The sequence below is a fragment of the Girardinichthys multiradiatus genome, chromosome 20 (assembly GCF_021462225.1).
Source record: "Girardinichthys multiradiatus isolate DD_20200921_A chromosome 20, DD_fGirMul_XY1, whole genome shotgun sequence".
Lineage (NCBI taxonomy): Eukaryota > Metazoa > Chordata > Actinopteri > Cyprinodontiformes > Goodeidae > Girardinichthys > Girardinichthys multiradiatus.
In genome coordinates, this window is record NC_061812.1 from 28917109 (window position 1) to 28933730 (window position 16622).

Genomic DNA, 16622 nt, shown 5'->3' on the forward strand with positions numbered 1-16622 from the left:
CTGAAACGTTTGAGCAATGATGGCCATTTCTGGTGTGACGTAACTGACACTTCCACAAGCTGTAATGAGTAATAGGCTGATTTGTTCCTTCACGTTACTGAATGGCGTCATGACACATGAAACCTTTAAAAAACATACACTTTATTACACAGCAAGTTATATGCAATGCCGTACAAAGATCTCTGCACATTCAACTGCAAATTGTAACCTAAATATCAACTTCAAAAATTAAATAGATGTAAATATCTATGAGGTATAAGTAGCTGTGATATAAAAATCTACTTTTTTTTACTCAATTAAAAAAACAGTATAAAAATGTTTAAAAAACTTTGTGCAATTTCAAAAATAAGACAGAATGAGTGACAATAACAATTAAAAAAGGCATACTATGGAGTAGGTGAAAAATATTGAAAATGCCGTTACTGCGCATGTGAATAAAATCGGTACTGAACAATAGGCTGGTACCAAGCTTCATTAGGAATATTGTGTGCTGTGGCATGTACTTCTGATGTGTGTTACAAGTATCTTCAATTGTTATATGTGTTTTGTCTAACAAAAATCAGCAGTGTGTGCCATACTAGAAAATGACCATGATAAAGAGCAAGCCTTGTTGCAACGCCTCTCTCAATACTGATTTTTTTGTTTTTTTCACCCCTGAGACATTTGTTTATGGCCCCTTTGTCTTTTCACACTGGGCCCTTTTTCCTGAAAGTGGGAACCCTGATGCATGACCCAGTGAAGTCAGGGAACCGTAAGCGTCAAAAGAACACCATTAAGTAGACACATGGCACAGTCAAAGTAAGTTCCAGGAAATCAGAGTTAGTGGTTCTGAATTCGGCTGCAGAAGCAGGTGAAAGGAGAAGCAGCTCTGGTGAGCAGCTCGCGGTACGCCTGTCTAAACTGTTTGTTCATGAACATGTACAGAATAGGGTTAATGCAGCTGTTGAGCCAGTTGAGGTTGGCACAGAACATGTGCAACATCTGTGGGGCGCGGTTGTGTTTGTCGGCTACGTTCAGTAAAATAAACGGAACAAAGCAGCATACAAAACAGAGAAAAACAGTGAAACACATGCGGGTCACTCGCTTAAATTCACTATCATCTCCTGAAGTTGCAGCTTGAGAAGTATGAGGAGCGGTTTGGGTCACTGACTTGCTGTCTGATGACTTTAAGGGTGTGGCTGAGCTTTTAGATGGGACAATAGCCTTTTCATTATCATCTGGGGTTTGTTCTGGTTCTACTTGGCTGCTTATCTCTGAGCTACATGTTTTTCCCACACCACTTTCCACTCCACTATCATCCGTCCCCTGAGTTGAAAGAGCAGGTTTCTTCCGGGAAGAGTGTCGACTCAGCCTGTAGCGCAGGAGAGCTTTTGAAGCAATCTTGACTTTTCTGTAAATGAGCAGGTAGAAGACTCCAACACATCCTAGGCCGACGAAGAAATATAAAAAAAGCAGGATGGTGGTGTAGGGGCGACCTTTGGTGCGATCGAAGCTGCAGGTGCACACCTGAGGCACAAACTGGTAGACAGACCAGAGTGGGCCAAAGCTGGCCAGACCCAAACCCCATGCTGAGACCAGGAGCAAAATAAGTCCGCGGTTGGAAAACACTCGGTCAAAAACAGCTCTTTTCGCAACCAGGAGGTATCTGCTCACTGCTATTAGGCAGAGGGTAATGATGGAGACAGAGTTAGAGAGGAAGAGGAGCAGCCCAAAGATCTGACACCAAAGCTGACCACTGCGCCATCTAAGGTGCAGGTAGGAATCAACAGAGATGGGCTGTAGAACGGTGCAGTACAGAAGGTCAGCCACAGCCAAGTTAACGATGAGCACATTGAAGCGAGTCCGCAGACGGGGATCTAAGGTGAAGGCCAGGATGGTCATCAGGTTACCCACAGTACCAATGATGGTTACAGCACATCCCCACAGCACGGCGAAGTACCGGTACTCTTCAACTGAGGAGCTGTAGCAGGAGAAGAGACTGTCCTCTGTTTGGTTTGTGTGATTCATCTGCATTCTGTAAAGTTGGAGACAAGGTGGTTTCTTTTAACTGAGCTTATTGGAGGTAAAAGCAGTACTGTCAAAGGCTGAGAGAAAGGTTTATATGACAGGTACACAAAATAAGTTTACCACTTCCTTATATAGCTGACTGAAACCGTTCGTTGTTGGCTTTAGCTTTAATCATAGTTTGATTTCCTTGTAGCTGAGTGGAGGAACATCAGCATCAGCTTTTTGTTTGACAATGTAAAATATTTATATTTAAAACCTCATATTTTCTTAACAACATAGCCCTAAAGTTGTGTTTGAAAATATTGTGAGGTCTACACTTCATCCTGCAACACCTCGACCGTCCAGGGACGTACCCCGGGATCCTGTTTGTGAGAAAATATACAGGTCCTTCTCAAAATATTAGCATATTGTGATAAAGTTAATTATTTTCCATAATGTCATGATGAAAATTTAACATTCATATATTTTAGATTCATTGCACACTAACTGAAATATTTCTGGTCTTTTATTGTCTTAATACGGATGATTTTGGCGTACAGCTCATGAAAACCCAAAATTCCTATCTCACAAAATTAGCATATTTCATCCGACCAATAAAAGAAAAGTGTTTTTAATACAAAAAACGTCAACCTTCAAATAATCATGTACAGTTATGCACTCAATACTTGGTCGGGAATCCTTTGGCAGAAATGACTGCTTCAATGCGGCGTGGCATGGAGGCAATCAGCCTGTGGCATTGCTGAGGTCTTATGGAGGCCCAGGATGCTTCGATAGCGGCCTTTAGCTCATCCAGAGTGTTGGGTCTTGAGTCTCTCAATGTTCTCTTCACAATATCCCACAGATTCTCTATGGGGTTCAGGTCAGGAGAGTTGGCAGGCCAATTGAGCACAGTGATACCATGGTCAGTAAACCATTTACCAGTGGTTTTGGCACTGTGAGCAGGTGCCAGGTCGTGCTGAAAAATGAAATCTTCATCTCCATAAAGCTTTTCAGCAGATGGAAGCATGAAGTGCTCCAAAATCTCCTGATAGCTAGCTGCATTGACCCTGCCCTTGATAAAACACAGTGGACCAACACCAGCAGCTGACACGGCACCCCAGACCATCACTGACTGTGGGTACTTGACACTGGACTTCTGGCATTTTGGCATTTCCTTCTCCCCAGTCTTCCTCCAGACTCTGGCACCTTGATTTCCGAATGACATGCAGAATTTGCTTTCATTTGAAAAAAGTACTTTGGACCACTGAGCAACAGTCCAGTGCTGCTTCTCTGTAGCCCAGGTCAAGCGCTTCTGCCGCTGTTTCTGGTTCAAAAGTGGCTTGACCTGGGGAATGCGGCACCTGTAGCCCATTTCCTGCACACGCCTGTGCACGGTGGCTCTGGTGTTTCTACTCCAGACTCAGTCCACTGCTTCCGCAGGTCCCCCAAGGTCTGGAATCGGCCCTTCTCCACAATCTTTCTCAGGGTCCGGTCACCTCTTCTCGTTTTGCAGCGTTTTCTGCCACACTTTTTCCTTCCCACAGACTTCCCACTGAGGTGCCTTGATACAGCACTCTGGGAACAGCCTATTCGTTCAGAAATTTCTTTCTGTGTCTTACCCTCTTGCTTGAGGGTGTCAATAGTGGCCTTCTGGTCAGCAGTCAGGTCGGCAGTCTTACCCATGATTGGGGTTTTGAGTGATGAACCAGGCTGGGAGTTTTAAAGGCCTCAGGAATCATTTGCAGGTGTTTAGAGTTAACTCATTGATTCAGATGATTAGGTTCATAGCTCGTTTAGAGACCCTTTTAATGATATGCTAATTTTGTGAGATAGGAATTTTGGGTTTTCATGAGCTGTATGCCAAAATCATCCGTATTAAGACAATAAAAGACCTGAAATATTTCAGTTAGTGTGCAATGAATCTAAAATATACGAATGTTAAATTTTCATCATGACATTATGGAAAATAATTAACTTTATCACAATATGCTAATATTTTGAGAAGGACCTGTAAATCTTGGTTTAAAATTTACAGCAGTACAGCCTATTGCAGTTTTGACACTTTGTCAAAGATGACCATAAATTCAACAAAGGTTTTTGGGGGGTTTATTTGATAGACCAACACAAGTAAAGTGTAACTCTAAAGACGGTGCTTTGGTCAGATGATAAAAAACACTGACTGCTCTGAGAAACATGGTAGTGGAAGCATCATGCTGTGGTACAAGCCAATCCTGGAAGAAAATCAACAAAATACTTGAGACTGGGGTGAAGATTTTCTTACAGCCAGACAGAAATCATTAAAGTACTGCCAGAGCCACAATAGAATGGTTTAGGTCAGTGGGTGAAAATGGACCAGAATATATTTCAGAAACTGTGTCAAGATTTGAAAATTGATGTTGACAGACACTCTCAATCTAGTCTGAAGGATATTAAGCTAATTTGCAAAAATCTCACTGTCTAAAAATGCAAAACTGGAATGGTCGAACACCAAAAGACCTTCAGTTGAAATCATAACAAAAGGTGGTTCTACACAGGACTTGTGTAGAGGGGCTGAAGACAAATGCACACAATATTTTTCAGACTTTTATCTTTTAAAAAATCTTAAAAACCATGTATAATTTTCCCTACTACTTTTTGTTGGTCTATCACATAAAATCAGAATAAAACCCTACGTTTAAGGCTATAACTCCACAAAATTTTACAGAAGTTTATAATTGAGTGGTTGATAATGAGCCATCTTGTTTTGAAGTAGCTGGTTTTAAGTACATTTGATCAAAAACCAGACAAAGATCTTACCTTAAGACTATTCTGCGTTTCTCCCTAATAGTTGATGTGTCTGTTAGTCATTCTTCTGCTGTTCTGACAGGCTGTGTGTTTCTCTTCCCCCCTTAAATCACCCTTCCTGTGCAACCTCTTTATTAGACTGCGATGATGCAATACTTTTGGGCTTTCGCTGTAGGGAGAAATTCTTGTTAATTCCGGCAGTGCCTTTAAATAAATCACCACAGACACTTTGAAAAAAAAGAGGATTCGTATGAGGGATCAGAAAACATCCTCAGACAGTTAATGTTTTAAAACTTTTATAACCACTAAAACTTGCACCCTAAACTACAGTCCAAAGTAAAAATATAAACCATGTAATGGTGGCACTTCACTTACACGAAGTGGGACAAAACCATAATTCCAGTGTACCATTAAATTTCACCACTGAACATTAAAATCTATTCAGTGTTGTGCAGAAGTCTACAAAGCGCCACACTTTATTTCTATTTTAGATCTGAAGGGGTCAGACTTTATTTTAATCTTTTACTGTGATCTTGATCAATTTAAGTTATTCCTTCTCTTGCTCCTTAAAGACATTTTGCTTCTTATCTAAGAGGCATCTTGAGTTTTGATCATGAGTATTTGATTGTTAGGGAAATCACTCTGGTCCATTGTTTCTTTGTTAAATTGTCTTTTTCCTGGAAGGTACAATCAACTTTGTGACTGCTGCTGATAGCTGATAGTTTTATGTTCTGTTTTCTTTTTTTTTTTTCCAATAAAAGCTACAAAAGTGTTTTTGTAATAAAAGGTAGCACACTTGTTTCATATGAAAGTGAAAAAACACTTATTTGTTATAAAATAGAAATTAATGTTCAATTAAAACATTCACACATTTTATCAGAAACATAAGGTTACAGAGTATTTTTGTTGAGCTTCCAGACCCTCTCTGTTTTGATATGACTTGTTGATAATTCAGCGTTTGTAGCGTTTCCAATTGATCATGTATAGACAAAGCTCACAGAGAGAGTTGTTCTCCTGCTTCATAACATAAGAACTTTGTTCTAAAGGTCATAATTATTAAGGACTAGTGTTACAGGAACATGCTACACTACGGCGAGGTAACTCATACATAACTGTCTGTTGAGCCTCAGTTTAGCGTGCCCTAGAACAGGACTTGAAATTGATTCAGAATGACATTTTGTATATTCTGGCTCCAGATTGGAGTCAAGAATTAGACTCTCTGCTATAGACGGTACTCCTGCCTCAGCGTGTGCTGTTGCTGCATTTCTGATGTGATACCTACCTAATACGCCCCACACAGAGGTAGGTCATCAGTGAAGCGCAGGATCAGCATCCCCAAGGCCAAGGAGGCACGGGGTAAGATGTGGGGCACCAAACCCCCCCAATCTGGCCACACAGCCATCTCGCGCAAAGCCCGGGATCCAGCCCCTCCGGCAGCCCAGGGTCCCCACCTACTCCTGACAACAAGACCACCCAGCATCAAGCAGGGAAGATCCCCCCAGATCCCCTAACACATTGGCCAGGCCACCACGGCAGCCGAAACCCAAACCCTCCCGATTCTGGCCACACAGCCATCTCGCGCAAAGCCCGGGATCCAGCCCCCACGGCAGCCCAGGGTCCCCACCTACTCCTGACAACAAGACCACCCAGCATCAAGCAGGGAAGATCCCCCCAGATCCCCTAACATACCGGCCAGGCCACCACGGCAGTCGAAACCCAGGAGGATCAAGGTAGGCAGAGCACAGAGTTTCTCTGTTTAACAATGTGTTACTCCTTGATGAAGCCACTAACAGAGTTCCTTCTGTCATTAGCTTTGCGTGCTTCATTTTTCTTTAAATGGGAAATATCATGATTTTAAATCCTTCCTTTTTACACGCATATCATTCAACTGTGGTCTATATAAAGTGGAACTGCAATGCTTTGGTCTGAATTCCTTGTTACTGAAGCTCCACAGGCCCTTCTTTTACCCCAATTCTGAGGTGCGTCTGAGAGGCAAGTTTTGTTGTGGTCTCTTTAAATGGTACTGAGGCACTTCACACCCGGCCCCCTCCAGGTCAGAGTGTTCCACTTTAACCGTTCGTCCATTTTTGTAGTTTGGTAACAGAGATGCAATTATCTACCAGCGCAGAAACCTTTTATTCAAAAATTAATTAAAAGATGTCCACAATGGTAGACTTGTCCATCCAGCCTTACATGGTTGAGCCAGAATCTGACTCAGAGCGAGAGGAGAAGGCACAATGCTACTGCTTTCAAAACAATGGCCAGGACATCATATTAACACACAATAAATTAATGTCTGAAATAAAGCTTGTTGTCAGATTAAGTCAGATTAAATCCTTCTTGATACTGGCGGAGGTTGATGAAGCACTTGTCCTTGAAGTGCTTGGTGCAACAAAGAGGAATTTCCACACTGATATAGGTACACAGGTTCTGATGCTGAATTGGATCTGTTAAATTAAAGGTCACATGAGTTTACTTTAAAGAAGTATTTTCAATTTAGGACTTCCTGTTCTTGCCGTTATTAGCAAGCTGCCTTTTATTTCAAAAATCTTGAAGAAAATAGTCTATGTACAGTTGATGGATTTTTTAACACAACATAACCTTCCTGAGTTTTTTCAGTCTTTTTGTAAGTCACATCACAGCACAGAATCTGTTTTTAAAGTGCTTATAAATAAAGTTGGCTAGGCTTGGCTCTTGTAGGACGCTTCCTTAAGAGGTCAATGCATGAAGTATTTCTGTCACTTGTTTCAAGGTATCAATACTGGTGAAACTGTCTGGGATTTCCCTTAGGGCTGTACTAAAGATGTTAAATAGATGGTACCTGAAGGCCCCTCCTATATTTAGAATCAGAATCAGCTTTATTGCCAAGTTCGTACATACAAACAACGAATTTGACTCGGGTACACTTTGCTCTTTGGTTTTGTTTTTGCATTACAGAATATACATATTTACAATGTACAATATACACATATATAATAAAAAGGTGCATTTGCAACATCTGTATGCTGTTGTTTTGTACTTTATTGAATGTTCATCAGAGATCAGCCTGGGGGAAGAAACTGTCTCTTTGGCGGCTGGTTTTAGCGAACAGTGCTCTGTAGCGACGGCCTGAAGGTAAAGCTCTGAACAGTTTATGTTCAGGGTGTGTGGGGTCTGCAGAGATTTTAGCAACTCTTTTCCTGACCCTAGACCTGTATAAGTCCTGGATGGAGGGAAGGTCAGCCCTGATTATTCTCTCTGCATTCTTGATTATTCGTTGCAGTCTGGACCTGTCCTGTTTTGTGGATGAGCCAAACCACACTGAGATGGATGAAGACAGGACAGACTGAATGATGGCAGTGTAGAAGATGACCAGCAGCTCCTGTAGAAGGTTGAACTTCTTGAGTTGCCTCAGGAAGTACAGTCTCTGCTGGGCCTTCTTTCGAACAGTGTCTTTGTGTGAAGACCATCTCAGGTCCTCAGAGATGGTGGTTCCTAAGAACCTGAGGTGGTCCACGGCCGATACAGTGTTGTTGAGGATGGTGAGGGGGGTGGTGTTCTCCGAAAGTCCACCACCATTTCCACAGTCTTTTAGGGTTGGCTTTTCATGTTTAATGTAGATAGTTTCTTTCACTTCTCATTTGTTTCACAAATGTGGAGGTCAGAACATGCCTGAGCTGCATCCATATCACTACTTTTGTTTTTGGGTATTTTATCATTGGGGGGTCAGTCTTGGAAATGCATCACAATGTTGTGCTTGAAGAATATCCTACTGAGATTCGCAGAACATTCAACTATGTTTGGAATCAGAGTCTTCTTCCACTTAGTAAAAAATAAGAGTAAGAGCTTCGGGAGCTATGTCAAAAGCAGGGATTCATGTTCCGGATTAATCAGAATCTACACCAACATTTAGCTCTGACCTATTAATTATTCAGGCAAAAAAGTGCTTCTAAACTCTTAAAAAAGACTTGTAAACGTTTGGGATGAACCAACTTAACAAAAATACACATTTTATATAGGACCTTTTTACATTTTGTCTCAAGCAGACTGTGACACAGACACACATCAGCTTGGTAAGTCCAGCTCAGAAACTTCACAATACAGAAGTGCCCCCTAAATGAGGAAATTATTCAAGGGTTTTCCATTTCACGTCTAAATTTAGATGAGAAAACTTGTACTTTTCTTACAAAATTAATGCTCTGTCATAAAAATTTCTTACATTTGTGTATTTCCATTTGGCTTATATAATTATACTGAGTAGTAATAATAGATAGTTGATCAAACTTTACTGAATTCAATTTCTAAAAAGTAGATGTGAATAGAAATGAGCTTGGTTACAATTAAAATGTGGACATAGATGAAACAATGTTACATCAATATAACATTTAAACTCTATACAAATGGCTCAAAACTATAAAACTATCTTATTTAGAATAGTTTTATATACACAGAGAGAAAAGTAAAGACTGATGACAGATAAGGTGAGGAGAGACACACTTAGGAGCTTTAAGATGATTAACACAGCAAGAAGACAAAGTATGATACAAAGGAGTCATTTTTCTGGGCAGAATCAGAAACTGATGCAAGGAGCGATAAAAACTTCAACCAAAAAATCTAAGCCACAACATGTTTCTCTTTTTAATGAGTTTCAAAGTCAGTGCGGAGTTTTTTTATAGCGCCAATTCACAATAATTCTCAAGGGAAGTTCCAAGGCAAACAGCATCAATTCATATCAAACCAAGACAATACAATCATATAAAAAGATTAAAATCTTACTGCATACATTCCAGTTTGATCAGTAACCTTCCTGTAAAATCTATGACCAAAAATAAACAAAAACAGGAAGCAAGCTAAACGTAGAGCAAAGCTGAATGTTTTAGTTACCCCTTGGTTGCAAAAAAGACATAAGAAACAACAAATTAGAAAAATGTGAGCAAAAGACCGATTTGGCAAATATTGCCACATGGAGATGTGGCATGCTGATAAACTGAATGCTCATACTGAACGAAAATGTTTTTGATTTTGATATGTATCCAACCAGGTTCCTTTAGCTTTGTGTTAGGTATTATTTAGTCAACTCAGAGGTAAGAACGATACAGTCAGAGTTACTTGTGACAAGGGTAGCCCACTTTGCAGTGAAACTACAAAGTTTTGACACCCTATCTCTTTATTTATATACACAATTCAACAGACAGTTCAGACTGTATGTGTGTGAGACGGAAAGGAGGCTGGAAAGGAGGCTGGTTCACACAGAGATAACAATGATCTCACACACACAGGGAGGAAGGCATAGTGCAGGTGCCTTGCAACCCAAGGTTTTTACATGAGTGATAACAAGTTTTTGCACCCATCCAACAGTCCCTCCTTTTATCACAAGTAAAAACATTTAATATAAAAACGAGTAAGAAAAATACTCTGTATGAGCGAAAACCCACGGACGGTAAACAGATTATATTTTGTGGGAAATACTCATACGGCCCCGCCGCCCTCGGTGACCATGAAAAGTTAAATGTTGATTAATACTTGAAATCATAAAAATAAAAGAATAATATTTGAAATCATAAAAATAAAAGAATAATACTTGAAATCATAAAAATAAAAGAATAATACTTGAAATCATAAAAATAAAAGAATAATACTTGAAATAAAAGAATAATACTTGAAATCATAAAAATAAAAGAATAATACTTAATTAATGAAAACAGTGAAACATAAAGGAATTTAAAAATCTGCCCTGTTTATGTCATCATTGTACTTTTTCTCATTTCACTTAAGCAACAACTTCTTTCGATTTTCTGCTGTAAGGTCATTTTATGAAATACAATGTATGAGTACACTCAGGCTTTTGATGTGATTTATTTACAACATGTCATCATAATCGTCCCCTTCATTTTCGTGCATTTCTACCTGGTTCAGTGTTGCATATGCCACCGTGACTGACTGAGTTACTATTCTTTGTACCATGCATTTGCAACATGGGATAATACATATTGATAGGAGACACAGAAGGCCCATGCATGCTATTACTGCAACTAGGAGAACCTTAAACAGATTTATCCATCCCCCTGTGAGCATCCAATCTAACCAAGAAGAGTTAGGATCTGGGTGGTCATGTGCCATGACATTTTGCAGATTCCGTAGGTTGTTTAATGCTCCCGTTATGTTTGCAGAGTGTATATTATCTGGGATATATGTGCAACAGGTGTTATTCAATAGAACACAAACGCCCCCCGTTGATGCTGTTAGAATATCCAAAGCCATGCGGTTTTGAATTATCATGGCTCGCATAGCGCTTATTTCTGTGTTTTGACCCTCTTCTACTATTATGGAGTTATTTAGAAACAATCCAAATCGATAACTTAAAGTTTCCACGCGCAGCATTAATTTGCCCACACCTAACCAGGGTAAGAGAGATAATAATGTTTGATCATCTTTAGACCAAAGTTTAAATTCATCTGGGACATTTGTTCCCCAAATGGGGTCATGTGGTTTAACATCTATTTCCCTTTTTGACCTCCTATGTGGTATAACTATAGTCTGCTTACTAAGTATCACAGTGTGATCTGATGTGAAAACTGGGGCACATACACCATACCAACTGGGTGGAAGTACATAATAAGCATTATTACCACATAACCATGCCACCCCTTCTATCTAGTATGTGCCGTTTCCGGGATTATTCCTGTAAGTGTAGAAGTAGTTACATTTCGTAGTATTCCCTACAAAATGAGTATGATTCCCTATAATATTTTGTCTTATGCAGTGTCGATGGTTTCCGGGGTCTGTTACATATGCTTTGAATGGTTCTGATATCCCTGTAATGTTGAGAGGTTGCCATTGTTTTCTGTCGCAAGTGCAGTTTTCTGGGTCACAGCTATAATTTAATCTCTGGTCACTGCGCAGTGTATAATTCACAACGATCTGATTTTTATCTGTCCACATTCCAGAAGTGTTAAATATGAAAGATTGGTTTGGCATAAGAAAGAACTGTTTATCTGTGTATCCTATCAGGCCCATTGATATGGCGCAACTTGTCTCGGTGAGGTTCATAGCTTTGACATATATAGTGGGGCCTTGGGAATGCACGGGCATTATAGAACACACATAACAATCAGTTTTATTTTGAGTTTTAGCTGTGTCATACACATAACGATACCAGTAATTTTGCAGAAATGGGTGTGTGTCATGTCCTTCCGTCAGTGGTCTGAGATGGGTCCCGTCTGATGTCCATCTCTTCTGGTTCGGTATCACCTCCTGTGGATCCTGCTTTAGATAGAGAAAGAGTCCTACTACCAGAATTAAGCTCAGGCTTATCAGTCCTGTCCACATGTTACAGAGAGCCATTTTATAATTGGGCGCAGATCAGCTGTTTTCTTCACCGGTTTGAGACGCTGGGCCATATGGGTCCTCCAACCCCTTTGAATCCGGACTTCCTTCTGCTTACCCCGTCGGTTGGTTTGGCTCCTGTAACGGCAAAACTGGCTTACAGTGGCTTTTATGGATCCAGGAAGGCCTCTCTGCTATTTTCAGAGCTGTGGGCGTTGTCAGGAGCACTTGAAACGGCCCTTTCCAGCAGGGGGTGCTCCAATCCTTCCTGTGGAGTGTCTTAATCAGGACCAGGTCTCCAGGCCTCAGGTCGTTCTGTGGGATAGGAGCAGAGGTTATCGGCAGACCACTGGACATTTGTGCTTCTTTTGTCTGCAACATTTTGTTCATCCACTCAGCTAATGAAGTTTCCTGTTGTGCTTTCTCTATTTCATTCATATCAGAAGGCAGAGGAAACGGTCTGCCATGTACTATTTCAAATGGAGTGAGCCCAGATTGATTTGGAGTTATTCTCATCCATAGTTTGACCAGAGACAGACAGTCTGGCCACGGTCTGCCTGTCTCCTCAACTGTTTTTCTCAGTCTGTTTTTTATTGTCCCATTTGTTCGTTCAACCTGCCCAGCAGATTGTGGGTGGTAATAACAATGATTTTTTAACTGAAACCCTAATGCTTTAGAGCACAGTTCTATTACATTATTTACAAAATGAGTCCCATTATCTGATCTTATGATTTTTGGGATACCATATGTAGGGAAGAAATGTGTCACTAAACTTTTTGCCACCGTGAGCGCATCACAGTGTTTCGCAGGATACATCTCAACCCACTTTGAAAATGCATCTATAACTACTAAACAATATTTCTTTCCCCCTGACCATGATAATTCTATGAAATCCATGTGTATCGTGTGAAAGGGATGAATTGCTGCTGGGAACTGGCCTCTTTTGGGTCTCATGTTCCCCTGTGGATTATGTTTGCAGCAGATAATACATGATCTACAAAAATTCTTTGCATAGTCAGAAAAATTTAAAGCATAGAATTGATGTTTCACCAGATGTGACATATTTCTCTGTGACACGTGGCATTTACCATGAGTCACCACCGCCGCCGTTTTATATAGATTTTTTGGTAAAACAGGTTTGTTTTCTATGTGGTATATATCATCTTTTTTCTCAGCCCCTCTTTTCAGCCAGGCCTTTATTTCAGTACTGGGTGCTGTCTATTGCGCATCTTTCAGTACTGACATGTCTATAAATAGCAGGTCAGTCATTTTTAGTGTTAGGGGTTCTGTTGCAGCTTTCTTTGCAGTTATGTCAGCAAAAGTATTCCCCTTTGTTTCTGTGCTAGAATCTGTTTGGTGAGCCTTACATTTACAGAGTGCTATTTTACCAGGTAGCTGTATTGCTGATAATAATCTTTTCAAAAGATTAAAATGTGTTAACTCTGTTCCTGATGATGTTTTAAAACCTCTATTCTGCCAGATTTTAGCATGGTGGTGTACTGATCCAAAAACGTATTGGCTGTCTGTGTATATAGTAAGTATCTGTCCCTCATGTAGTTCACATGCTCTCACTACAGCATACAACTCTGCAGTCTGGGCTGAGCATGTTTTGGGCAAGGATTTAGCTTCTATTATGCTGTCAATGGTTGTCACTGCGTAACCAACTCTATTTTTCCCATATTCATCTTTTGATGCTGACCCATCTACAAACACAGTTTGTGAGTTAGGCAGTGGCGTTTGGGAAATGTCCTGTCTGGGTTTGGTGTCCTCTTCTACTTTTGCTTTACATGAATGTGGCTGTCCGTCCTCTGCCGTAGGTATTAAGGTACTTGGGTTTAACGGGCCACATCTTTGCAAGGTAATATTTGATTGTGAGAGTAGTAGAGAAGTTAATGCAGTTCTGTCTTCCTGCGTCCATGGCCTATATACTAGAATGGTTGGCGGCTGTGGATTATCAGCGTTACCTATGTTTGGATTGGCCACTTCTACAAGAGGAAATGTGTCTTCCTCTATTATTTTTTTATTTTTTTTCAGATGGATGAAATTTCTGTTCATGAGCCTTTAAGGCTTCATTTGGGTATAAGCCGGGGTCAGTAGTGGTTTTTTTTTTACTCCTAGTTTGTACGCCTGTGCTCCCCCAGAAATTAGGAGACCAGGAGCTCTGTTCTTCTGTTTTAAAAGGGTTGCTTGATTTATCTGGCTTTTGGTCGGGGGTTTGAGGAGGTGCTGCTGCTGCGCCTTCTTTCTCCTCCTCACGCTGTATCACTGCCTGTGTAGCAGGCGGCTGCGCTCCTGGAGGCTGCCGCCTTTGCTTTCTGAAAACAGCTGTAGTCTCCTCCTCTTGCCGCACCATAACTGCGGCTGTTAACTTTTCTTTTCGCTTCTCCCTCTTTTCCTGCCTCTGTATGTCTCTCAGCTTGCTCTGTTCCAACCATTTTTCTGACAGTTTATATTCAACCTTCCTTTGTCCTGTCTTTTGTCTCTTTTTAGTTTTCATTATTTCTAATTTTAGATCCCCTTGTAATTTTAAGACAGCCTTTGTTTCTAATTTGCCCAAAAACCCATGTTTTTTATTCCACCTATGGCAGATCATGCCTGCTCCTTCCACATAATTCTCCATAAATTTTACATCTCCCTCCAAAGTATTTTTCTGTTTACTTTGTTGTTTCCCCATTATGTTTTATGTTAGTTTAATTGTAGTATGAATGTCCCAGATAAAAGGTCACTGGCATGAGACTTTAAGGAGAGGACATTAACACGCCCTTCTACTGCAACTAATTCGCAGCGGTGTTAATTTTCTGGAATGAAATCCGACCTGAATCTCCAAAGTCACCAGTACGTAGTTTTAATCTGGGCAAAAGAAAACACAGGACTAGCAGAATCCTGCTGATTCTATTAAAATGCTTAGTCCTCCATATACACACACAACACAGTCACACAGTTAGTTTCAGGTACCTTGTAATTTTTTCTAAGTTAACTTGGTGTTATTTTATGAGCTCAATTTACTCCGTTCTTTTTACTTTTATAGCGCTTATTCTATTCCCACGCAGGGGAATAACCCTTAGTCGTTTTATTTGGCCCCCTTCTTGGCGGGGCCCTACCTTAATTTGTCACTATTCCTTTCATGGTGGAATAAAACCATCCCAATGCAGCGTCCTTACCGGCGACGCACTACCAACGACTTTTAAGTACTTTTCTTCTTTTATTTATATAGCACTTACTCTATTCCCTCTCAGGAGAATAATCCTCAGTCGTTTTCTTTAATCCCCTTCACGGCGGGATTGTACCAAATTTGTCACTATCCCATGTTTTTTATTCCACCTATGGCAGATCATGCCTGCTCCTTCGGAGCAGGCATGATCTGCCATAGGTGGAATAAAACCATTCGAATGCAGCGTCCTTACCGGCGACGCACTACCAACGACTGTTAAGTACTTTTCCTATGAACTGTATTTTAAAACTGTCTCACCTCGGAGTTGACTTCTTGGTGACTCTTTGGACCCTGTGAGAGTCACCCCGCGCCGAGGAAGGCGATAACCCACTGGCCAGGTGTGAATTCACACACACCGGGACTTTCAGCCACTCCGGCTAAAGGAGGCTGTGCAGCGGTGCTTCGCTCGACGTCAGGCTTCCCCCACGGATCCCAGAGTCACTGTTAAAGCAAAGAGAAATAAGGTTATTGAATTAATCCGGCTTCGAAGGACCAATAAATGTTAGGTATTATTTAGTCAACTCAGAGGTAAGAACGATACAGTCAGAGTTACTTGTGACAAGGGTAGCCCACTTTGCAGTGAAACTACAAAGTTTTGACACCCTATCTCTTTATTTATATACACAATTCAACAGACAGTTCAGACAGGGTGTATGTGTGTGAGACAGAAAGGAGGCTGGTTCACACAGAGATAACAATGATCTCCCACACACAGGGAGGAAGGCATAGTGCAGGTGCCTTGCAACCCAAGGTTTTTACATGAGTGATAACAAGTTTTTGCACCCATCCAACACTTTGTTTTTTATATATGTAAAAAACAAAGCTAAAGGAACCTGGCTGGATACATAGGAACAACACTAAATCATTATTTTGTGTAATTGTCATACCTGCTTGTGTTTTTGTAATATTACCTGGTCTGGTCCTTTGTTTTCTGTCTCCCTGCACCCCAAGCCCACACCTGTTTTGTGTTTTCCCCTGATTGTCTTGTCACTTTTGTCATTGGTTCCCCCTGCTGTTCAGTTTTGTATTTAAGCCTGTTTGTTTCCGTTGTTCCCCGCTGGTTCCTTATGTTATGTGTATGTGCGATCTTGTGTGTTGGCTACCCTGTCTGTCTCCTGCCATTGATAATAAAGACTCATCTTACCGGAAAACCTAGAGCTTCAGGAGTTCTCTGCATTTTGGTCCATCAAAACCCCACATTATGACAGTAATTGGTTGTGTAAACTATAGCTCAACTATATTCCAATGTTCCATATATCACTCTCAGCCTCATTTTGTGAGAGCCTTACCACTATCTTCCTCCTTAGCTTCTGGTTCTCGATTCCAGTCTGTTCAT

The 16622-nt window shown here is 40.8% G+C and overlaps 1 protein-coding gene across 1 annotated transcript; it reads right to left on the reverse strand.

The window, feature by feature from the left end:
- Positions 1–120: 120 nt before the first annotated feature.
- Positions 121–16243, reverse strand: gpr84 (G protein-coupled receptor 84). The gene is made up of 3 exons (XM_047346616.1): positions 16198–16243; positions 4783–4939; positions 121–2014 (listed from the first exon to the last, which is right to left on the reverse strand). Exon 3 carries the CDS (start codon positions 2011–2013, stop codon positions 820–822), a length of 1194 nt encoding a protein of 397 aa, XP_047202572.1. The 5' UTR covers position 2014; positions 4783–4939; positions 16198–16243; the 3' UTR covers positions 121–819.
- Between the last annotated feature and the right edge of the window lie 379 nt (positions 16244–16622).